The 26,257-nt window shown below is 38.1% G+C and overlaps 1 protein-coding gene across 1 annotated transcript in view; it reads right to left on the bottom strand.

Moving 5' to 3' along the window:
- Positions 1 to 26,257, bottom strand: part of ZCCHC14 (zinc finger CCHC-type containing 14) — a 55,682-nt gene that overhangs the window by 17,531 nt on the left and 11,894 nt on the right. Inside the window, exons 2-3 of the mRNA XM_069793319.1 lie at positions 23,303 to 23,426; positions 246 to 319 (exon numbers count right to left, since the gene is read on the bottom strand). Of these exons, the coding sequence (XP_069649420.1) occupies positions 246 to 319; positions 23,303 to 23,426 (198 nt within the window). The remainder of the gene's footprint in view (positions 1 to 245; positions 320 to 23,302; positions 23,427 to 26,257) is intronic.

Genomic DNA, 26,257 nt, shown 5'->3' with positions numbered 1-26,257 from the left:
TATTTTTTTTGCCTGTGTCCCACTTACCAGACAATCTCTGAATCATCCACAAATGTTCATCAACAGCCATTTATGACTACTTCCAAACAATTGATTAAAAAATACAGCCACCATTTATCCCGAAGGACCTCCACTAGACCAATTTCTGGGATCTAACAATAAAGTTTGAGAATTTCTTTAACTCCTCCTTAAATATTATCCACCCTTCTTTCCTTGTAAAAAAAAACCCAATCACCAAAACTTACCTCAAAGGAATATTCAACATTTCTTTCATTCTTCTTGTGTGCCAGTCCCTTTAATTCTACTTTTTCAACACTCACTATGAAAAAGCAAAGAGATAAGAAGAATGAGGAGGATATTCTTAAATGCATGCAAAAGTGATGACTCTTTGGTAGTGCCAGGAGTTGCTTTGAGAGCATCCAACAACTTGCGGCAGTGCTTAAAGTGCACAGCTTGGGCTTGCCTCACTCAGCAGGTAGGAAGGTTGATTCCACCGCTCCATGATACTTTCAGTTCTAGCCTTAGCAAAGCTTTGTTTCAGCCAGTACCCAAACAATATACTAAATGCAGAGTTCTTTATTTCCTCATGGCCTTATCATACCACTCATCCACGTAATGACAGAATGCTACACAAACATGCATGGATTTATCTTAATAACATCAAGTAGCAAATACCATCCCTATGAGGGAAAACTGGCGCACAGAGAAATGAAGACAGGCAAAAGTCTCCATGTTTTCAGGGGCTGATTTTGCAAGGAGTTTACTGTGGTTTTATTGCTGTGTTGACATCATGAAGACTCCTTGACTGCAGTTTCATGGAAAATTTCAGCTTCAATTACTGCAGTTTGAGTAAGTTGTAAGTAAAAACAGGATCTTACTGTGGAAAGGGTTGAATAACAGTACAGGTCACTGCTTCCATCTCTACGTACGATATGCATCCTTTAAAGACATGATCTGACGCAACAGGCATTTAATATGCTAAATTCTTGGAGACTCATTTCCCAATACATGCAGATCAGAAATTCCACCATGCTAAACTTTATGAAGATTATTTTACTGACTTTCTATTTCTCTTGCAAATTTCTTCTGCCTTTTGACTGCACGCATGGGGATACACACACAGAATTTTTCTTACAAAAAGCTAATTTACATTGGCTTAAAAATTCAAAAGCAATCATACTAAAACAAAGTCACTAGAATTTTACCTCCAAGCGACAGGTGCTTGAAGGGACACATGCTGTGTATATTGTGTTTTCACTTAGAGATTCTAACAAACAAAACCCGGAGCCCTACCATTTTGTTTCTGGGGAATCACCCTTTACAAGATGTTTACCTGTATTACCTGTAAGACTCAAACCTATATTTATCACATATACCTGTAAGACTCAAACCTATGTTTATCACATATAACTTCCTCATAACATAACTGCATGACAAAACAGTTGCAGTGCAAAAGTCACAGCAACCGCATTACAACAGGCAACCCGTTTCATCAGCCTCACGTCTCTCTACTCCCCACAGTGAGACTTCAGCCAAAGCCACCCTATTGCCTCTCTGGAGCTTGATTTTCCTCTGCCTTAAAACAATCATGACCTAAAGTCTTTATCGTGGCCATTTAAAAATTTTTATTGTGCCCTGTTCATTTAAAAACGTTACAACCTAGGTCTTGTCTGTTTTAAAGACCTCCTCTTTGAGTCTGATTTATTTGCAGACGAAATTTTTAGAACTGGCAAGCTTTAAATAGATCTACAGACATTCGTGGCTGTCTTTAAAATACAGAATTAACATTCCTTTTATGATCATCTCAGCAGTTCCTTCCCCATGTACTTCCCAATTACAATAACATAAATCCCTGAGCTTATGAATAATGTTAATTCATTACTTACTACTTTCTCCTGCATATTATGCTTTTTGTAGAGACTTGCTCCTCTTAAAGTTTTCAGTGGATTCCTCTCACGCTTCTGAAATGATTTTACAGTACTACTGCACTGTTACACTGCATGCTGAGCACCACAGGAATAAATCTTCTACATGCCAGATATTGATGAACTATCCAGACAGTATGTAGTGTCATAAAGATTTAGACATGCACATGGTTCAGAGGTTTTCTTACCATTTAAAAAAAAAATCTACCTCTGTACACTTATTTAAGAGAATTCAGGGCACCCTTAATTGTGACCACAGTTAAAATATACTGAACATTGACTGGAATTATATGTACTTTAGAATTATAATTAGAAAGAACTTGTAAAGTGGATATTAAGAAGGGGTATCACCATACTGTTGGTGAAACAGCTGAAGGATGAGCAAATAACCTGTAGAAAGCCTAGTGTCAACTGCTGCAACATCTGTTTTTGGAGTAGGACAAAGAAAGCCAGAAAGACATAGCAAGTGTTACTTAACATTTGTCATTTATAGCAAATCCACTGTCACTTTACTGAAACTCTGTTCTGAGCATTAGCATTTTCTACAGTAGTCAAATACCATTTCTTCTATCTATTCATTATTCTTCTACAGTGATTCAAGAAAAATAGGATTACCTATCAACATAAAATAAAGCTATTTCTGTTTTACTATGCAAGTTAATAACAAACTTTAAATCACCTCGTGGATTTTGTTGTGCTGACAGTTACATGACCTTTTCATGCTAAAGTTCTGGTCTGAACTTGTTCGGTTAATATAATCTGCTGCAATGAATTTATCCTCTGGAAAATGACTGCAATTAGCCAAGTGAACCATTAGGTAGATATTTCTGCACTGACTGCAGTGATCCTAAACTGAATCTTGTAAGATTAGGTCTGCTCTAGAACATGAAATATAGTTCATTGTGAAACAGCAATATGCTTCTAGGGACAATTGAGTGGCTAATTTCTAATGCTATACAAAGTGCTTCAGTAATTTTCTCCCAGCTAGCTAATACCGTGAAAAGTATCATCTGTCTAAATTCTAGAGTTCTTGTTTAATTTGTCGAGTTGTATGTTTTTGTTATGTAGCCTCTCACATACTTTTTGTATTACTTAACTTGTGGTTGGTTTGATTAAAATAGCCTTCCTAAACCTACAATGAAGCTTAACTTTATTCAGAGCAATCAATAATACAAAACTCAGGAAAAAAAAACCATGCCATCTACCAAGCAGGAGTAGATATTAAATTTGCTAACAAATTACAAAGTTAAAAAAAAAAAAAAGTTTGTTTTTTTTTTTTACTGTATTTACTCTCAAAGGCATGGGAAATTGCTCTAAGAGCTGACTCTACCCAATATCACTATAAATGATTCCATGACCAGAAAAACCTTTGTACTGAATTAAGGACACATGATACTGTTGTCTTTTCAGGATGCTGAATTCAGCAAAACTCAAGCTTCCCAACCCAGGCGATTAAAAAAAAAAGTTAATGTTTCTAATTCAGGAGATAGCCAGAGCAAGTATATTTGCACTACTTTAAATCCAAGCTCTAGGTCTGGAACTAATCAATGGGAACTCATCCACAAGTAGTCCAGGTATGCTCTCCACGTTAGGCTTTGCTGTTGTGCGTGGGGCAGGAACCGACCACAGCAGCTTGGCAGGGTACAATACAAGTCATGATACAAGATCTGAGACCTACCTTTCCATCTGCTCCTCTCTCCCAGCACCTCCCTGTAAGACCATCCAAGAAAAGTGCTTGTGTGTGTATGCGTACATGACTCCCTCACTGCTAAAGTTTCTAAGCTGCATTGGCAGAGGGGCACTGAAGACTTTTCATCATGGACATTCATCAGTAATTATCTGGGAAATTAAGGCAGGTAAGTGAAACAGTCGGATGAGATCACAAATGACATGAAAGGGGTAGAGAAATACAAAGGAGGTTTGTAGAACTGCAATGCTGCAGGAGAGGCTCCCATCGAGGCTGTGTTACAAGTGTCCTTTGGCATCATTCAGAAAAGGGCAGAGTACTGGGACAGATGCACACAACCCTAATCATGCATTCATAGTTACTAGGAATCAGATTTTTCAATAGCTGAACCTTTGTCTTTTACTGAACTCTACTTTGAAAGGGCAGCAGACAGTACAAAAACATCTTCATTCACTCACAGAGATTTTCTGCAGTCAAATTTCCTAAGTTCGGTGTTTGGGTTTTTTTACTACTTTATTTGCTGCTTTCCTTTAAACACAAAAGTGAAGCATTCTTCATGTAGTTTTGAATTGTACATAGAAGTGTATCAAGTATGGAAGCTTGCATTTGAAATGCTAGGGCACAGAGGCAGAGTCAGAAATCACACCCATCAGAGGAACTAAGTCATATCCTCTCCTTTTCAAACAGTGGTCCCCCCTCCCCATTCCAAAATGTCCAGGTAAAAGAGATCTAGTTTATTCAGTTCTGTTTTCCTATTCTAGCCTGGGATTTTTACCCATTTGGCTGATACTAATGCATTTGTCATCTGATCAGTTGAGTGTTTCTGTGAAGGCACAGACAAACTCCTTCCCTCTCCTCACAACCAAGTATTAAATCCTCTAGTTTTCTTGCTGCCAGCCATTGACTAGCCTCTCCCTCTGAAAAAGCAGGATCTTGGCCCTCCTCCTCCCAAAATGTCAGCAGCTACGTAAAGTGAAAGACCAATTCAAACGCTTTAGGATTAGCCACGCCTGCCAGGTCAAGGTCAGAGTAAAACATGCAGTAGATGTGGGCAAGAGCAGAAAAAATGTCATTTTTGGAAACCACCTTAATATCCCATTGTAGGTTGTGGTTTTTATAACTCCCTTTTTTTTCAACTTCAGGATCAAGCCACTGTTAACCAGTAAAAGGAGTAGATAGAGCAATGTCTCAATCCACAGAACTTTTTTGTGTTCCTCCTTAAAAAGTAAAAAAAATTCAAGATAATCACAAGTGTTGATTGAAGGCTAGCCTTTTTTCATAATATCCAATATTTCAGCACTAACACTAGCACTCTAGAAGTAAATCAAACACCCATTCCAGCTTTCACTAGTTTGTGCATATAATTTCTACCAGTATGTTTTTCCTTTGATTTCATGAATAGCTTTACACAGTGCTTTTTTTTTTTTAGCAGTTTTCTTTACCAAAAGAAAACATACATGAGAGTCCAGAACTTTTTTTGTACAACACTAGATGAAAACTACAGATAAGACTGCAAGCCAGGAGCACATCATGAGAGCTGAGCCGTTGGGTTAAAGTGCATGACACTGAAACTACCAGGAAGAATTTACCACAGTCTGAAAAAGTAATTTCTGCTCCATACCTAGCTAGTCATTTTCCTTTTTATTAAATCACTGCATGTAGGTTCAGTTTGTGTGGCATGTAGCATGGAAATACTGTTCTCCAGCATTCAGGTGGTAAAATTTGAGTGTCATGAGACTGCATTCAACCTGTGCAGCTCTTGAGACAGTGTACTTGACAAAAAAGCAGAAGTGCTACCATTTATTTTTAAGCAGGAAAAAAATTGTTAAGTAAAATCCTTTAGTTTGTGTTATACAGGAGGCCAAGTACATGGCTTGTACATGTTGATGCTTCTGGATTTAAAGATTTTTTTTTTTTAATTTTCATTCATGAAGTTGTGTCTTCACGGCAATGAGCATTCAAACACAAATACAGCAATTGAATTTTTGCTGAAAAGGTCTACCTAACAAAAGGGAACTAATAGAATACTTTCCACATCCTTATTTACACAGAAGTGGTAATCAAAAATGCAATACCAAGACTTTCACATGCCATCTCCTCTTGTTTTTCTAAAAGAAATACTTCAAAAGCAGCATTACTCTATTACTGTTGTCCTTTAGACATCGGAAGGTAATCCCAAGTAACTGCACAAAAACTCGGAAACAAAAACTCACAAAGTCTTCCCACTCAACCCTCAAACCCACCAGTATTTATATTCCCACACATACAGGCAAAAGAGAGGGAAAACTGAAGAAACAGTTTATTTGCTAGTTTCAAAGCATATTTATGGCAACAAAGCACATGAAATTACAAAGTTTGGGTTTGTTTTTTTTAAAAAAACAAAAAGGTCAACTGATCAATTGAATTGAAGCTGAGAAACTGCTTGTAAGTATCAGCTTAAGAGGTTTGGTTTTTTTTGCCTGTTTTTTCAGAAAGCTTCCTGCTTTCACATTTCCAACCTTTTTAAAGCTTTTTATCTAGGCTATGATGGAGAATTAAAAAAACCTACAGATACACTCTTCTTACCAGCAAATACATTGATCCTCTTCTGCCACAAACATACAAGACTAAGTTTTCTCATCAACAAAATTTATTTTATTTCCCTAGCCTCATGCTTCTTCAAAACTTAAATTATTCATTAACTGGAATACTGGAGGCCCAAAGAAAACTTGCAGAATCAAATATTAGGTTTTCAAAGCACATACAGAAATGGCTGGCCACAGTCTGTAAGATAAGCAGATTAGTGAGAATTGAGATTTAAGTAACCCAGGTATTGATCAACATCTTTCAGGTTGCTGAGAACTGGGTGTTCGTGTTATGTCCCAGGACCCCAGATCAGGTCAGTCTCATGTTTATTCACTAAAACGCCTTTCAACAAGTCAGAGAACTACAATATTAGCTTTTAATAGTTTTGTCATTAAAGCCAAGAAAGAGCTGGCACTGTTGACCTGTCCCTAAGACTTCTTCTGAGGAAGCTTTCACTGCAAGAGTGTCCCCAAAGCCTCACTTTACTTTCAAACTTAGACATAACACTTTCTGAATCACTAAGAGGATGACACTAAAACCATTCAACTTGAACTCTGCTCTATTCAACAACCAGCAAAAGCACACCTTGGATTGTTTCATGACACATTAACTCACACACAAACTATTCCTTTTAAGAGATACCCAGTCTGCATCAAAAAATTGATGGGCCAGAGTCCAAATAATGGACTAACAAGAGATGCTCTCTGGTATGAAATATTTGTACTTACAGAAACTGTGCTTCTGGGAGGCAAAGAACATGAAAAGCGAGGACATATAATATATTCTTAAAAACATAAATGTATCGAACAATTAGAAAGTATCAGAGGTAAATTTAGCAAGTGCGTATCACTCAGCTATGAGCTTGTCTATCTATACCTATACTAGAGGGGGAAAAAACGCTTCCACTCAAAAGCATCAAGAACCATGTTTAGAGTATTTCCTTAAAAGTGAGGGAAAACAGGTAAGGAAACATTTCTTTTTGAAAGTGATCTTATTTTACTACTTCTAGAAAAAGTCAAATATAGAAAGGATGAAGCAATTCTCTCTACCGTTCACTACATTGAGTTGTCATGTAAGAATGACCTTTCATTATTATATTAGTATTAACCTGTTTTCACATAATACAGTGGTTATGGACTGAGAAAACATCATGTGAAGAGGTGTAATTGGGACACTTAAGTGATCCTCAAACCTTTATGCAAATATAAAGCTGCTGCTTGCTAAGAAGTATTTAAATTGAACCAGAAGTTATACAGCATTTACCTCTCCCTCCCAGAAGAGGGCAGAAAAATTGTGGTTGATATGAAAGCACCATAAGATCTTTGCTTATCCTTCCCACATCAGGTATCTTCAAAACAATCCATGAAGCCTGACCCACCCAGGAAATCAAAGACTGCGTTCCAGGCAGAAGACTACTACATTACAGTATCTTCGAAGCTTAGCAATGACCACAGCAATACAAAAATCATTGAAACACTCTTGAAAAGTAGTCACACATTCACTTGAGACTCCAGATAGAGCAGTCATTTTCTGATTACCAAATTCTTTAAACCAAGTATCCTGCAGGAACGAATTCTGCCTGGCTAACAGAAATTCAGGACACAGAACTAATTACCATCACAGCTTTCATTGACTAAACAAAGGAGGGAAAATTTAGCAGAGGGCAAAAGGGGACACCTCTACTTCTCACCCATTCCCATGACTGAAGCTAATAAAGCAGGGTCTGTCATAGTACATGACCCAAGAACTACTGGCTAGCAGTTGTTGAGCTCATCATATCACTTGCTGCTCCCTGCACTTCCACTTTTTGGCCTTTACTTCTCTTAACAGTTTGTGGTTTCTTAAAAGTCAATGCTGAGTTGATCTCTTCTTAAGACAGATGGTTTTGTGGAGAAAAAGGGAGAAAAGAGGACTCAAGTTTAAGGTATGTTGGACTTATGAGGCTGAAGTGGGTCCACCATCCAGTTTTCTGCCGGTATCTCTGAAGACTAAAAGTAGAAGAGCAGACAGCAGCTTTTCCATGGTGTTGGCTTAAAAAGGAAGCTACAGCTAGGAAAAAACTCGTAACCAAACAGAACAGTTTTATTAGTTAGCAAGAAAGTCTTCTGGCTGGCTGTTGCCTCTATAAAAACACACAGGAAGACACTGGAAATTAAAGCTTCATGGACATAATGAAAAATTTCTGTTAGCAGCAACATTAGCAGAAGAAATGCTCTTCGAACTGTCATTTTTCTTTGTAAGAAATAAGAGTTCTTCCAGTTTAGACAATATTTAAGATCAAAACCAACACATACTTACAACGTGAGTTTAAGTGACAAGTTAATCCTACTTTAATTTAAAAGCAAGACTGAAGACTATGAACTGCAATATTCCACAGGAAATAATTACACGTCTTTTTTAAAAATCAGGGACATTAGCTTACTTTTGGCAGCATATAGGAAGCAATAATACACTGGGATTGTATCGCTCGCCCCCAAACTAGTAGTTTTCATGTTCCTGCTACTTCCTCAGTTTGGCTTATTTAACTTGCCAACTAAGTGACCTTCTTATGTTTCTCCAAAAAAGACGGATATTTTTAAAAGTCTGTATAGCTTAGCTTTTAAGATTTTAATTGAATTCATACATTGTTTTCAGTAACACTGAATGATACTGTCAGCACTTTAGCCAACCACAAAAGCCAATCAACCTTAAGAATGGTTTCACAACTTCATTGGATTCAAAAGCTTAAATAAAACAAAAAGCTGTCTGCACTGAAGGCTGGAGAAGACTCCCATCTGGACAGGAAAACGTAAAACCCAGAAGAATCAGTCAGCTGCTTTCAAAATCAAGATACAGCTTCAAACTTTAATTTGAAGGTTTTTCTTACCAAATGCTTCAGGCCAAGAGTACTAACTTTTGCATTACTGCTGCTGAACTGCCTGCCATTGCCACTGAATAGACAACTGCCTTACAAGTTGCCTTTTTTCTTTTCTAATGCCAGAAAGCTTTTACAGAATAAATTATCCAGAAAGGGCTGCTGTATTGGACATATTTGCGTAACAGCTCCACTGCCTTACTAAATCCAAGCACCAACACTTGTCACTAAACAGGTGCTGTGCCTTGAAACATATACTTAACCAAGGATATGCTGTTGAAATATATATAATAATGCTCTGAGCAGAAAGAGAGCTATGATACAGGGCCAAAAAAGGCTGCAAGAGTTTGACATTAGTTACAGACCATTGAGCAACAGGTAAAACATACTCTTTAATTCAAGTAGCTCTAATCAAGCCAAGATGTATCTTCTTATAATGTCAGGCAGAACATATCCAAAAAGGAATCCTTAACTATGTTTTTTAATACCATGGAAATACTTTGGTATTTTCAGGCACGATTTTAGGTAAACACTTGCAACACTGCAGGCTTAAAGGTATCCTACAACAAATTCAGAGACATTAGTCACAGTATCTGAGATTAAGCCTGTGCTCAGATTTTGTTGCTTGGGGGCTGGGGGACTGCTTGTTTTTTAAAGGACTTCAGAATTTAATTTGTAAAATATATTTACTGCCTAATTCCCCAAGCTGGCTAATTCTACATGTAACTGCAGCTAATTAACTATTTTCATACAACTGAGAAAAGCATGTGTAAGTTATGAATGCAGCTGTGTGCTTAATTTGCTTAGAAATCTGGCCCAATGACTCATCTTCCTTCTCCGATTTAACTAGAGCAGACTTCTTGAAGGAATGCACAGCTCATTTTGAAAAGTACTCCTGCAAAATTGACCATAAGCCCAAACGCTCAGTTTGAAGGCAGCTTCAGTAACCACTAACATACATTCTTGTATAGGCAATTAAAATAAGCAGACTGCCCATATCTAATTACACAGCCCATGCTTGTAAAAATATCTCTGCAATCAAGAGAGATGTTCAACTTTGTATATAAATACTTTCACTTACTAAGTAACATGCAGTTGTATATTTAGTCTAGTTTTATCTGATCAAGTGATTGTTTTATTTACTGTTCTTAGACCACTTTTAAACCAAATACTGGCTTTGTTTCATATTTTTAAGAGAAAGTTAGCTCATCCTAGAGCAGTCTTATGCTTCCCTAGAAAGGATTTTCTGTGGCACATAATTCACTGAACCCCCGCAAACCCAAGGCGAGCCAGATGATTAGTTCTGATCTGAATGCTATATTCACCTATAAAACTAAAAATGTAAAGTCAGTTTTCCATGGAAAACATTCTCAGGTACTGTTTCTGTGCTGAAGTGTACCAAACCCCAGAAAACCTAGGCTTCACTAAATCCCAAACGTCAGAGGAAACAAACCCAATGCAGCTGAAGCCTTTGAAGTTCATATGTCTGCACGGAACAGACACCTACCCTGAGCTTAGAAAAAGAATACAAACCTCACTGATGCACCCTGAAAGGAAACCAGACAGGGAAGACATGACACATTCAGGTAGTCACCACAGCTGGGAATCTGAGCTGGCATTTGCTTTGAAGTTTTGAGCAATGTCCTAAATACAGATGGACAAATCCGAGTCTCACACAAACACACCAGACGCGCCATTGAAATAATGTAAGGTGCCACCTTGAGTGCAGTTTGAACTGACAACAAACCACCTTTTGGGGGGGGGGGATGAGAAAAATGGTAACTGAATTAAGGTTGCATATTACCCATTAGTTTTTCCTCATCACATAGGATTTTATCCAAGTCTTCTGGGTCCCACTTAGATAATCATAATCCATTGTTACTCTTTTTTAAAAAGACCCAGTCCCCGCTGCATAAAAACTGTAATTGTTTTTATTATTTAACTTATTATTTAATAAATGATAATTTATCAGTTGCAATCAATCACAACTGCATCCAACAAGGATTTGACCAGCAACACTTTAAGCTTAGAAGTCACCAAGTCAGGACCTGAACATTACATGTATATATATTAATTATACATATTCTATAAACATATGGGTTAGGGTTTTTTTCCTACAGCACAGTCAAATACAGACTGAGGGCTGCAGCATGTAACCATATATCAGCATAGATGGACCCCTGTCAGTGAGATTATAACGCAGCAGCTGCTCAGCCAGCATGCCCTGGCTTGAAGGGCAATCTGGTGATAAAACACCAGAGTGCTGAGATCAGATGGCCGGCTGCTCCAACCTTGGCCAAAGGATTTCTTCAGCTACCTAAAGGAGTTCAGAGTTTCCAACTCTGAAGCAAAAATACCACAGAAATGTGCATTTCAAAGGCACATGAAAACATGCAGCCAGTCTTATTTGAAAGACATCTACTCCAGACCAGCATAGTTTAATGCTCATGTAAATAAGCACGTGCTGTTTTCTGCATTTTTGAGAACAGTATCAGCGCCTTGAAACTCATGACTAAGGCTGCAATAACAAGCAAGCATAAGGAGCAAGGACAAAGTCATTTTATACCAGCTTTTTTTTTTCCCCTGAAGAATTATAGCATGAAAACCTTGTTAACAATGAAAAAATAGTGTTAGCATACTACATAAAAACACCAGACTAAGGGACTGATCTAGAATAGGCAAAACCTTGAGTACATACAGTCTTGCCAAGAGCCACAAATGCATTCAAGTGCTTACAGTGAGAAACAAATATCCCTCTGCACAACCACTTCTGTGAGGTTCTCCTTTTCTTGGCAGTTATGTCCTTGTACATTTTCAGGTCTCTGGTCTCAGGCTTTAATATTCTTGTTCCCTTTTATACAAATAATTGTTCCTTCATTCTGGATCCCAGACAAGATTTGACCAGTAATTCAAAGAGACAGAAAAAAGTTCTAATTCAGCATTCAAGCTTATTTTGAGATACTGTACAACTATGAGACAACTGTTTCTGTAACACATCTGTGAAGCAAATACACAAGGGAAGAGAAGACCAAAGTAGATTTTATTAGTATTTGCCAAGGCAGTGAGAATGGCCAGGAACTGAAGTAAAAAACAGAAACAAAACAAAACCCATCCACTAAAAACTTGTCTTGAAGCTTTGATTCTCCACACTTGCCACTAGATTTTTCAGCATGCAGTACAGAATGAAACAAAACACACTTCTAGCAAAACTAAAGTTTAAAGCTCTAGTTCCCCACCATCTTTTGTAATAGTAGTGAATCTAGCAATCCCTGAGCTATTTAATAACAGGGACAGGAAGGAACACAAACTTTGAGCTCCCCAAGCCACTAATACCTATTTCATACCTACTGTTTTTGCAGGCAAAGTTCACTTACTACACTCTTCCACAGGACTGTTTACAAGAAAACAAAGTCTGAATGCTTTGTAAATATGGTGGTCCAACTGTATCTCTGCTGGAATTATACACACTGAATAATTCATCTACAGAACTAGAAAACACAATAGAGATAATCTAAGGCACTGTTGTGTTCTATGCCATTTCCTTTCAGCTGTGTATATTAATGATGTAATTTTAGCAGGGCTACCCCTTTGAGTTACTGTTAAAAATAGCATCCACACCATACACTGATGAAATGCATCCACTCCAGGCAGTGAAGTAATGCAGCAAGTCCACTGCTTTTTTTCCAGGGAGATAAAAGAACAAGTCAGAAAGCAAATGAAACATTAACCTTTTAGCTTAGCATTTCCATGCACCTGAGAAATAAAATTTACTTTAATCAAAACCATTGTTTTGCATAATTACAGCCTATGACTTTCCAGCATAAAAGAGCAAGAGAAAAAATTAGAAATGAAATCTGACAAAGCACATCAACAATGCCAAAGTTGACTATTTGTTTCCTCCTCTACTTGTGTGGCACACAGTAACAGATACACCATGTGAGCCACAGTTCCTCTATTGCAGAACACATCTGACAGCACTGGCATCAAATGTTTAAGGAAAGTACAAGATAACCTGCTCTACGCAGGTTTGGGGCAGTACGACCCCTTAAACTCCCAATTTCCACTACCTGCAATCCCCAAGTGAGATTTTATTTTCAACTTAATTCTTCGCATCAACTCACGAACAACTCTAGATGTTTTCAATACCCATACAGCTGTCAAATCCCTTAATCCAGGTCTCGGTATCTGGCTCTGCTCTGGCATTTTTCAACAGATGCAGTTTATGAAAACTACGTTAAGCCTGCATTACACAGAAGAATCCAACTTTCTTTAAATAACCCCAAATAAAATTCAATTAATACACAGAATTTCACTCCTTTGACTGTTCTCAGCTTCATTCTTTCTTCATTTTGATTCTATTTATAATGAACCCAGTGTTAATAGTACCATTTTCTTGTTTGGTTATTAGCAAAAGGAAATAGAAGTTAGTGAAATTTAAGAAATAGTATCTACCTATTTAAGCAAAACAAAGGGGAGGAACTTGCTTCTGTCTACAAAGAGTGTCCAAAGAGCCTTTCTGACCACCAAGTAGAAAAATCCCAAACATTTTGACATGAACTTGAGTTTTTTTTCTCAGAGAGCTACACAAACATTAAGCCAGCCCTGAAGTGAAGCAAGAACTACCTAACTTGATGGATGCATAAGCAAGACTCTACAGTAAATCAGAAGCAAAGCCGTATCTAGAACACAAGAATAGCTAGCTCTTGCACAGTGATCCTCAAAGGACATGAGGCACCAATTCCTTCGGAGTTTGAATCTGCAGTCTAAAAAAAACAATAAAATCACCCACTGTGAATCAAGGATGGCATCAGCTGGTAGTCAAAGTGCAGGAGAACACTGTTTAAAAAACACAACCAATTTCCTCCCCTCTAACTGCACACGTCCTGCAGTTAGACTCATGAGTTACCATTTGCAAAAGGTCTCTCTCACTAGCATTAAGTATTATTACATTCGTTGTTTATTCTTTGCAGTCCATCTGTTCCCTTGTGCCAGATACTGAATGTGAGAAATCATGATCACTTCCATGGAAATAGTGTTGTCATTTACTAAATAAGGTCACTTCCAGATTAGAAAGAAGGGAAGCAGAGTAAAGAAATATTTGCTGTAGTAGTAGGGGAAGCAAAGAAAACTGCTGGCAAAGTAAACAACTTTTTTTGTGATATGTTCTCATCCTTCCTCTCCACCCACCTTCTCGTTTTCAAACCAGACCAATATGCCCTGTCAGTGCTCAGTACAAAGGATAATGCATCTCCTCCTGTGACTTACTGCCCTACTTGAAACCAGAATTTATTGTTTCCAATTCCCAATAGCACCAATTTCTTTAATGTTATACCAATTTCTCTAAGGTCTGGTATCTCTTCCCTACTGTAGTCTGATTCTTTCAAAAACTGCCAGCCTCCCATGTCTGCAGAAAAAAGCCCCAATGTGAGAATCCTAATACTGACATAAAAAGTCAAGCAACTTTACGTTCTCATGAATTTTCAGATTTAGACCCAACAATCTGGGAGGGATGGCAACATTTCTAACTTGTATATGCAACTACCTGTAAAAACTCCAGCTACCTGTTGATAAAATTAGTGTACTTTAAGCCTATTGCCCTCAGGGAGCCACCTTTTGGAGAAAAGAATTAATCTAGATGTAAAGGTATATGAAAATGAAAAATGTGCTTTGGAAAATGGGGAATTTAACAATAAACTGATAAGGGAGGGGAAAGAACATCTACCAGCTAACAACTAACCAGCTATAAAAAGCTTACTAAGCATGCCATACACAAGAAAATTGCCATTCAGTCATTAGTACACTTGTGACAGTAAGTAAAAAAATGGGCAAGGACATTATGGCTTCCTAGGAACACATGTAGATCACTTCTGTTTTCTTCTTTAAAGTGATTTTTTTTGTCCAATTTAGTTTAGGGCAAATGTAAACCTAGATAGGATAAGCAAGCTATTTATTTTAAATTATTGTATCCCTCTGTTTAGCATGGCAGTGAAATGGGTTATTTCAAAACAGACACTTCCAGATGTTAAATGGTGTTAAGTTCTAAAGAGATGCAATGAACAGCTGAGCATTTCTGAACATTTCACACATCTCAATCTTCAAGCAGGAGACACAGAAATGTCCAGTTCTAGTGAGCTATTTGCCATCAGGTTGCAGCAGGAATTGCCAGGAGACAAGAATCAGCAGTTAATGTTCACCTTCATTTTTTCTTAAGTCCTGCATGACATGTTTTCTATTCTTCAGTAAGTTTTTAAATTTCAAATTTCCTCTCCCCCCACCCCCTGCCTTTATAAAGCCTTTTCAGTATAAATGCAGGTTTAAGCATTAGTTCCACCAAGATGTACACCAGATGAAGTTTTCACAACTCACTCTCTTCTGACTCTGGTACATTTTTTTCTGAAGATGCTCTGCATTAAGCCATTACCTAAAGATTTGAGAAAAACTAGTTTTGCTCATTTAATGCAATTTTAATTAAAAGCTCAAGTTGCTTATGTTGTTTCATTACTGGCAGAAGGTCATGCTATTGCTTCCATAACTGTTGAGGTAATGGCTATTGATTTCATCTGCATTAACAACTAATGTGCCATAGCAGGCACTTCCAGGACTTCAGAGACATGAACTGGCAATACAAGAGAGTCCTTCTAGGAACATACATGCCCAAGTCTTGCCTCCTGTGCTTCTGAAGAGCCATGGAAAAAGGCAAATAGTATTAAATATGAGTTTATAGTCTCACATTAGATATGGACAACTACACTGTCATCACCTAAGATCAGGAATCTGCCTGAGGAATGCATTACAGTGAGGTAAACTCCTTGGCATGGCTGAATTTACCAGCATACTATTCTTCAAATTTTTATTTTTCAGAGTAGCTTGATTCTAATTCATTATAAACAGAAGTATCATCCAACTCCCACTAAAGCCAAATTGAATGGGCTTCAGAGTACTCAAAGTGAAGTGCTTCATTGTCAAACCTTACTTCAGCAGAAAGCTGGTCATTTTCTAATGTTTAATAAGAAAATTATATTGCCCAGTACACAAATTCAGAACAAGTCTTTATATAACTTAAGAATAAAAGCAGGATGAATTAGTAAGGAGCAACATGAAGCCTTATTTCCCATGGACCCATGTTGTATGTCTCCTCTCTTCTGCAGACACTCCAGCCCCATATCCCCTATGACAGACCTACAATACTACATTCCCTATCTACCATGTCTCCCTTAAATTCTTGCAATTTTTCCACATACTCCCTAAACATACACACATAACTAGCTACCTTACTTCTGCAGGCACACTTACCATTGCAAGACACCTGCCTCTCTTGCACACCCATTTACTTGTGCAGGATGCCAGTTCAGTCTTGCATCCCCTACAGTGGATGTGCACAGGACTCTCTTGAACTGCCAGCTGGGCAACAATCAGCACATGTTGCCTCTAGTCCAGAAAAAACAAACACAATGAGTGGCTGGGCAGACAGGATAAAGGCTGAACTGTTCTTACCTCTCCTCTTGATGCTTCAAAGAAGCATGAATGAGTCTCTTCTATCCAGACACTACTGTAAATAAAAACTCTAAATACCTCTGACAAATTTGAATGAATTTAATCAACAGGCTCAACAGTTAATAATGTAAGGACTGACAGAGCTGCCCAAGCAGAGTGATTCCATCACCTTTATTGAAGAAAAACTAGCAAGAAGCCCAAACGATACTGAAAAAAAAGAACCACTCAGCAGCTTCAAGATAATGCCCTTAGGTATATGCTTGATATAAACACTATTTTAGGTGAATATGTGAACAAGGCACATAGTATATACACAATTAAAACTGTTTATAGGGAATGTGCATTAGAGAGTCTTCTGTCATATGAACTCAAACAAAAGCCATGGCTAAATATATACAGCACGACTTTCCACTGAAGCCAACTCACTGCAGCTCCTGGCCAAGGAGTACACCTTTTAGTCTTCATGTAAAGTCCCCGTGAATGACAAAGGGTTGCCCTCCCGAAGGCCATGAATTACAAACTTCAGTAAGAAGCACCTTTAAGTATTTGCATAAAAAGGCTATCACAATTACTGCATGAGTAGGCAGATCAGAAGTCTACTTTTCATTCAGTTAGAAGAGTCCTCATGCTGTTCTCCGCTCCTCTCCCTTTGTGTCTTGTCATAGCAATCCCAGATCTCTCCCGACAAGTCTTGTTATGTAGAAAGGGAGGTAACAAGGATGACAAAGAAATCCTGACTCCAACCTCTAAAGAGTACAAAAGTTAACTTATTAACAGTTAGTGGCATAAACTTGCCAGAGTCCAAGTGCAGCCCCCAGGAGTGTGGAACTCTACTCCCAGCTCTGACACAGCCCAAGGGTGAGCTCCTTAGCATGGCCTCTGGCTTTGGGGACACAATATGTGTTTATGCGGGCAGACTGAGAAGCCCATCAAGTACAACTGCACAATCAGCAAAAACTTGAGATGAAATGCAATGTTTTTGATTTTTTTAACAGTAAATTAAAAAATCTCTTATTGTCTTTATTGCAAAGTTAAACCTTCAACCTTAATTGAACTCCAGCTTCAACTACTGAAGACCAAGCTGCGTGATTTATGCAACATACAGGCTTCAAGAAACTTCTTAATAATCTTCTAGCACAGGGGAAAATATGCAACAGCAAAACATTTTTAAGTACACTAATCCTTGGATTTGATTGCTAGATTTAACTCTAAATACTTGATACTTATAAAACAACTAGTATATTAGAGACAGTAAGTTGGGAATGCAATGCCTTGTGTGATCTAACAACCTAAGATTGCTGAAGTTTAGAAGCAGAGTTCTACTTCAGAGATAAAATGAACGAAGACATATACAAACAGCTGAAAAATTATATACAGTTGGTAGAGGAAGATTTTTCCTGAAGGATTATCATAGCCTAAATATTTCTTTAAGCCCTACCCTAACAGTAGTTGACCCAATATTGTTGGAGATGATGTATTTACTTAAAAATAGAATAATCCAGCTACACAACTGAGGCAGAACAAGGCACTAGAAGTCTGGACCCTGAACCGAAAGGATTTCAGTGCTTTTTTTCTCCCCCTGTATTTTCTCCCTGCCTTCAACAGGCTGAACAACTGGTGTCAAACATTTCAGGAGGAAATTGATTGCCATTAACTACAAGAGCTCCTGCAGCCTAGTTTCTTGTGGAAAAAGGATGAGTCAAGGAAGTGGAAGACAAAAGAAGGTGCAAGACATACAAATACATTTTGCCAAGGAAAAGAAATTGGGTAGCAAAAATAGTGCTTAGAAGTTCTGGACAGCTTACACCACATGTTTCTGTTGACTACTATAATGAAATAATTTTGATACCAAAGCTTGCTGCACGTAACAGTCAGTTTAACTGACCTGCAACTCACATCCTACCTGATGTCAACAGGATTACTGCACACAAGGATGTATTTTACATCCTAATATTAATCCAAAATTAAATCAATACATTACTGAGATGCATTTTCTCTAAAGTTTGTTTTTCCTCATGTCCACAGACTGCAGCTCCTTTTGCCCAGCAAGTCATCTGCTATTCTATGTACTTATTTTAGCGTGGGACACTGTCGACGCTTTGCAGAGCCCTGTATGTGGACTAATCGCATAACTTCAATTAAGCAAGAAGTTTTACTGTGCTCAGCAGGAGTACTAAATGGAGTACAGACTGTAGAATGAAGCCTACTGCGCCTATTTTACATCTAAAAGCTTTACTCCTCTCTGTCCACAGAAAGCAGCTTGTGCCTATCATTAGATGCACGTGTTGCAAGAATTGTGATTCAGCTTCACTATATAAGGATCGTATTTCAACAGTTGCTTCATTTGAAATCAGACTGGCTTGGAGACAGTTTTGAGGTTTTGTGTGGCAACAGCGGAAAGGCAAGATAAATACACAGGAAACACAAGAATAGGGGAATTTTTGTCACTTTGCAGAAAATGAGACTTTTTCAGTCGAGGAAACCATCTTCCAGACTGCTTTATGGAGAAAAACAGTGGTAAGTGCCACCTGCAAAGCCTCGTAGCAGTAATGAACGTCTTATAAATACCAACACAGAACTTCCACTGCAGGAAATCTAAAACAGAGGCTGTGACAAATCAGAATTTTACTCAGCATTATGAGAAACTACAGTATGAAAACTGCACAGTCTTCATACTGTAATGTTTTGCAACTTACATTGCCTTTATTATAAAGATTCTTTTGTTCTGCACTTCAACATCTGGACTAATGTACTTTATTCCACTGTGCTTTTGGAAAATATGCTGTGGTCACCGACCATGTTTAATACATTGCTAAAATATGTCACAGGCGCAGAGTAGTACTTGCCTACAGTGCTATCCACCTAATGGCCAAATCATTCTGCTCAGAACATTACAGTAAGTAATTAATAACATCTCTGGTGTACAGGAAATTCCTATCGCTTTTTTTAAAAAATACAAAATAAGCTGAATTTTTCATTCAACTTTGATAACTAACTGCTCTCTTTTGGGAATTGCCACACAAGGTCAGATAGGCTTGTTACAAATTAGCTCTGTGAATGGGACTTCCATAGGTCAGATAGCTCCTTCTGGACTTTAGCATAGTAACTGAATTTCCTTTAGCTACCAGCACAGCATTACCTGCAAAACAAAAGTTGCTAGTGAATATACTGGTTTTAACCAGTGACCTTCTTTAACCACCTGGGTCACTTGCTACTGGAAAAAAGGTTCTGAGGTGGCTCCCCAGAAAATGTAGGGTAAAACCCTAAATTTAAGACAACCAGCCTCGGTGCCTTTATCAGAATCCCTCCAAGTAAGTTTGCTGACTTTGTTGGCATTGTGCTAGGAAACACAGACCTGCCTATAGAAGGGACCATCACTACACAGCTGCACTGTTGCTGAAGTATGTGCCTGTTGGGCAAGCATTCGCAAGCATGAAATCTCATCTTTGAAGCTGGAATCAACATTTCTGACACTGACACCTTCTGCAGCTGTATTTGCACTGGTTCAATTTTTGTAGTATTGCAGAAAAAAGCCTAGGGCAACACAAGAAAGACAGTGTGGTGCTCAACTCAGGCAGTATGCAAAAAATGCCCAACCTTCATTTGAATTTGATTGTTTTGTTCAGATTAGTGTTAAAACCATAGTTAAAACCTGACTACATTCTAGAAACAGTGGGAAAAAAAAGACAAAAAGATCTAGCAACACATCCCTCTTGGAATTTCAGTTACATGTAACACAAGAGTCTATCTGTATTTGCCTCTGTTCTCCTTGACCAGGGAGATCCATCAATACCTCAAAACCTGTAAATAAGCCTGTCTGCAGCTTACAAGCACAACAGCCACTCCATGAGACCAGGGCAAGTCTCCACTTCCCAAAGTTACCTCCAGTTAAAATAACTTCCACATCTGTGAAAAGAGGTTTGAACAATCCTAAATCACTGATCAAAAAAATATGAGTAAAAAGCACAATTTATACTGCATGTTACAGCTATTAGACTTTAGAAGAGGTACACATCCTTCTATGTCAGTACCAATCCATATTTTTTCTAAACTTGCATAGGCCAAGTTTTTGAACTTTATTTTACAGAAGAAAAGTCCAGATAAAACACAGATACTCTTTACTTTGCAGAAATGTCCATCTGGTTTACCCTGCTTTAGCATTGATACAGGCAGAAGGGAGAAGGGGCTTTAGCTAAGACTGAAGGACCAGCATGGAAAAATTGGTGAATTTTGCTAAATAACCACAAGATTGCCCCCAGCTGGTCACCACTCTCACCAACTTGGTCATTACAGCATGGATCCCGTACCCCAATGCCTGACAACGTTCCTGTGGTTAGCTGGACCTCCAAGATAAAAGGAAAGGTTTATGGACTTCTCAGACTGACACTCACTTTATAAATTCGTTTCCCAAGGCAGCAATATTCTGTGCGGATAGGATAGTGAAATTATTCAGAAGTTATGCATTTGACAAGTCTCTACATGACGCATGTACGACTGTTTCCAGCTAACCACTTAATGCAAACACAAGTGTATACAGACTTCCACCACAGTTTGTTAAGGAGTATTCAGCAATATACTCCATTCTTCTCATCTCTCTCCCATATGGAAACTTGAAATATTTTATGCTAAAAGCTAGTTTCAAAGTGTGGATTTGGGAAAATACAGCCACTGATAGCTTTCAGGTCCAAGCCTACTACAAACCCATTCACTGTTCGACTATATACAGAGTATGTTATATTACTGACATTTCTACAAATCTGGATTAAAACCATTCACTGGATTAATACAAACTGTCTCTAATCCAACTAAGCACAACGGATACTGCACCCTTTGTCAGCTTTCTCATTTTTCTTCTGTTTCAGCTACAGCCTTTTTAACTGAGACACTTCCAGCTCCAGTACTTTGCCAAGAGAGGAATGATGAACTTAGACAGCTCACTATTTCTGACCACAAGTGAGAACAAATCCTCAAGCTGTCTGAAACAAGACTCACTAGAAAATATCAATACAAGAATTACACAACTGGTCAAGCAACCTGTCCATCCCATACTCTCATAACTGGATTTCATGTGCTCCAGGTTAAAAAGTTAGCGAGTCCTGCTAAATTAAGAGATGTGTCTCTTTGCTACAAGCAATGGTGGCTCCAGGCTGGCAAATAATCTTCAGTTGTACTCCAACCTTAAGAGGTAGAACTCCCTACCAGACAGATCATCGTACGTCAAGGAGAACTCAACATAATCTTTGCTGCTGGTGAACCAGAAAGCAGAGTATCAGTAAGAAAACTGTGTTTGTTCCACAACTCCTTTTACCAACTATCACTAAGGCAATCTATAAATTAAAAAGCTACAGTCTCTGAAAACTAAGCAGGTATTCTATAAGAGAAAAACAGATCAGAGGAAAACCTAATTAATTTTCACAGTGTACCATGACTAATCTTGGCATATATGGTACTGGAATAGCAATCACTGAGTACAAATGAAAACAGTGTTGAACCCTGTCCTACTTTTAATCAGATGAAAGCCACAAACCCAGCCATGCTTCTGCTTAGTGTTGCATTTTCTTCTACCCTGATAGCTTTTACAGCTGGAGAAATAGCTACTTACAGCACTATTCTGCTGTAAAAAATTATTGCTACTTACAGCTACTGCGATTACAGTTGAGTATGTCACAGAAAAGGAGGTCCAGTGGAGGCAAGCTAAGAACATTTCCTTGGGACGTTTAACCCTTTCCAATCTGTATCAGTTCCTCTGAGTGAAGATGTGCTTTGAAAGTCTTGATCACCATTTATGTGGTATTAAACTATATTTGCAAGGTTGTGCAGCAAGCCAGTGGCAGAGAAGGAAACAGAACTCTGAAGACCAATTCCAAAAAATAAAAAAATTTATATGGTCCATGACAGTATTTTTAATGACATTTGAAGGCAATATACTCGTGCTGCTAATATGATGGTGTATTTCCCCTGCATTAGTTCTGCCATACAGAGCTGTTTTTATTAATACCACAAAGAGTTCACAAAAGCTGTTCTACACAAATAGCAGCTCCCAGTTCAAAGACTCTCCTCACTTAACAGTGCTTTTTGTATGCATTAAACAAAAATACCGTTAGGCACACTTTAACCTAGACATTTTAATGCTTGTAATCATAGCCTGGAGTATGGAAATGGAATGCATGCTTAAGTCAAATTTGCTAAGGCCAGTTTTCAGCCAGGTCAGCATGCAATATAACATTACAAAAATAAGACTTATTTTATAACCACATTCAGAGTGCGCACATGTGCTGAGAAAGGTGCAAGCTCTCTCTTATATCCTCCACTCCCCTTCCCTCAGCTTCTCACTTACACTCAAGAACCAAGAGAAAGGCAGAAGTGGAAGCCTAACTGCTGTTTTAGATGCCTCCTCTTTTCCCCAGTAAAGCAACACTCATCACCATACGCTTCATCCAAGAAATAACCTGCTACTATGAGGATGAGAGGTGGAGTGTCAGAGATATTCACTCTTTGAGAATATAATATTTCATGAGAGCTAAGCTGATATTTCAACTCACAAGGAACTTGTTGCTTATTTCCCAACAGAAGAATAAACATACTTGTCTCTCACTGACCATTCTTCACTGATACACTAACACTTCCTACAAAAACTCTTCTATGACTTCCTTTGCTCAACCCAAGCCAGAAGCAGCAAAATTCCAGTCTCCAGTCACAATTAAAATAATGCTAATTGCCATCAAGAGATAAGAGTTCGCTCCCCCATTGGAAGTACGCATGCGGAAAAGGACACACCTTTGGAGTGTTTCCCCGAAGGCCTCTTGGGTAATGACTCCTCAATGGAATGTGTTGATGTATGTAGTACATTTTCCAAACTGTTACTGACACTGTTGATGGGGGTCTCGGATCTTGGAGTGACCTGGAAAGAAAACCCACAAAAATCCAATAAAATTAACCGAGGGAATGCACAAACATCACACCTTCCTCCAGAGTGAGCAGAATCACTTTGAAGGCAGTTAAGAGACGTTTGCTTCTTTTAAAACCAAAGGGTGTTACTACTGATATTCCACAAGTAACAGTTCAGGGAAGTTGTTTTAGTCAGCAGCCATTCACAAATCTAGATTATCTTGGCTAATCTATAAAGCTACTTAAAGTATAATTCTTTTTTAAACAATAGTCACACAGCAGTCAATTGTAGAGATATTGCAAGACCCTTAACCTCTCCACGCTGCAGTTCTTAACTTTTTAACAAGAAAACTAGGGGAAAAGGGCTCTTTGAAAAAAATATCATTTTTATGTCACGTCACCCATCTACACAGATGCAGACTCAAGGCATTTCAAGGTATTTTCACACAGATTACAAAGAATGAATTCCAATTTAGCAAAAAACCTAATTTTCTTGTCTTTGCCATTTAAAAGCCTGCTATCATGATCATATTTCAGTGAAAAATTGCACACTAAAAACACCCAGGCAGAAGGCTGCATCATCAAAACAGACTTCATGGCCTAATAAGTACCTTCTAAACTGCATTTAGCATAAGAAAACATATTTTCACTGTTACTTAAAACTACAGAAATGGTCATTAGAAAAAGCAGAATTGAACACTGCCCACTTCAGCTTGCTGTCCACAAGAGCATTCACAATTATGCAGCAACACATAAAAACATCTATTACTTGTAGTATAACATTCAGCATCTGCCTCATAAGCAAGGCAATTACTCTCTTGTTTTCTAGGTAATGAGAAGCAGAAGTGGATGAACAATTACATTAGCAGTACTGAACACAAGGGTTTAAGATACTTAAAGAGGAAAGTGTGCTTTAAAGAGGTAGTTAAGACAAACAAAAGCACTCACACTAACTAACGCATTACTTGAATTTCAATTGCCACACTTTGAATCAACGTGAAATCCTGGTATGGAGAGCTGTAATTAGAATTTAGCATGGATTTTAGCCTTTCACAAGTCACAGGAGAAAATGTGCATCTCGACATAACAAAAGAAGCTATCCTTTATTCGTGGTAACTAATACCAGAGACTACAGGTCCCTGTAAGGAAAAAGGCTCGCTCAGACCCTGATTACTTGAGACAGTGCCATGAGTTAGGACAATTCACGCTTAAAACAATACTTTGCTCACCCTACCATTAGCCTTACATATTGACATCCATCAGAATACACAATGCAAGTAAAAAAATAGCACATCCCTACTCTATACAATTACCTATTGTAAGCTCTATTTTAAGACTGACATTTATAGATTTATATGCAGTTTAAGGCAGTAGCACAAGTGAAAGACTTGGTATACCTCACATCCATAAAAAAAGCTTACATGTGCAAAGAAATAAATCGAGAAAGACAGATCAGTGTCAGAAGAAAGCAGGATTACAAATACCTGCTTTCCTTTCAGCACTGTTAAGTCTACTTTTTCATCAAAAAATAAAGTTTACTTGTATGCTGCTCCAGCACAGCTTTCCACCAATAACAAAAACTGAGTATCAAGCTTTCGCATTAGAAAGACTAGCCATTAAACTTTAAGCTTGGGGGGAGGGTGGGGAATAGTTTAAGTCTCCTTGCCAGAGTCAGTCTTTACCAAAGCTTATCTCACACATCTCTCTCCTGGAGCTCATTAAACTCTCACTCCAGTGGATTGCTGCCGAGAGGAAGTTCCAGCAGACTGAGCAATGACACCACCATCCTCCTGGCAATGGGGAGATTTCAGAAGAGCAACCAAGCAACAGAGCAAGCTAGAAAATTCGATTCAGGCAAGACTTTGTTATCCTAAACATCCAGGTTCCAAGCAGTCAGAACAATCAGCAAATATAAACATTTACAGTACTTGAAACTGAGTAAGGACATAGTCACATAATCTCTAAACAAGCAGTTTGTTGCAATATATTGCCTCCTATCTTGTATTCCCTTCTCTCCACTATCCTTACAATAAGCATTGTCTGCAGTTTAAAATTTGCATTTTGTTTATACATAACCTCCAATTCTTTCCATAAAGATTTAATTTTTATATACTTGGTAAAGATTAATTTAGCCCATATGTCTTGACTGAGTTCATATACTATCTGATTCAGTCACACATCAAAGCAAAGCAGTTTGAAATTGGCCTAGAAAAATCACAAAGCTCTGATTAGTTCCAAATGGAGTGCTTTGTTAGTGAGCTGACTGGTGTTATAACCAGCAAATCTGACTGCTTAAAGCTTTCATTCCAAATTTTAAATAATTTTTTCCACTGACTTAAACATACCAATACTGCAAAGGTTTGGATTTGTTTAGGAAAAGTAAAATAATGAAAAATGTTCTGCAAATCAAAGTTTTATTTCCAAAATAGTTACAGCCTTTTTTATTTTAATTTGAGGCCAAGCAAAACAGAGGAACAATAACCCATCAGCTATGAACTGTAAAAGATACTGTCCTGGGAGGGTTGGGATAAACACTGGCAAAAGCTTAACAGTAGATACCCAGAAAGGACTTGTTCAAATTCAACTGTAGAAACTCAGTGTCAGGTAAATTCTGGGAGGAATGTTCACCATATCTGAACACCACTGTAATCACTAGTTTGGGCTCAGCACAAACAACTTCTAATAAGTAGTCACCAGATTCCGAAAAAAGAATAAGGCATTCCAGTGAGATAACGCTTCTGAGAAGTGGTAAGCAAATTGCTTTGGACTTTTTAGTATCTGTAACATCTCTGAAGAAAGCCAAAGTGCCATTAAAGAATAAGCATCTGCTGTTCAAGAACTGCT

The sequence above is a fragment of the Haliaeetus albicilla genome, chromosome 10, assembly GCF_947461875.1.
Source record: "Haliaeetus albicilla chromosome 10, bHalAlb1.1, whole genome shotgun sequence".
Lineage (NCBI taxonomy): Eukaryota > Metazoa > Chordata > Aves > Accipitriformes > Accipitridae > Haliaeetus > Haliaeetus albicilla.
This window is presented reverse-complemented; position numbering and strand designations above follow the sequence as displayed.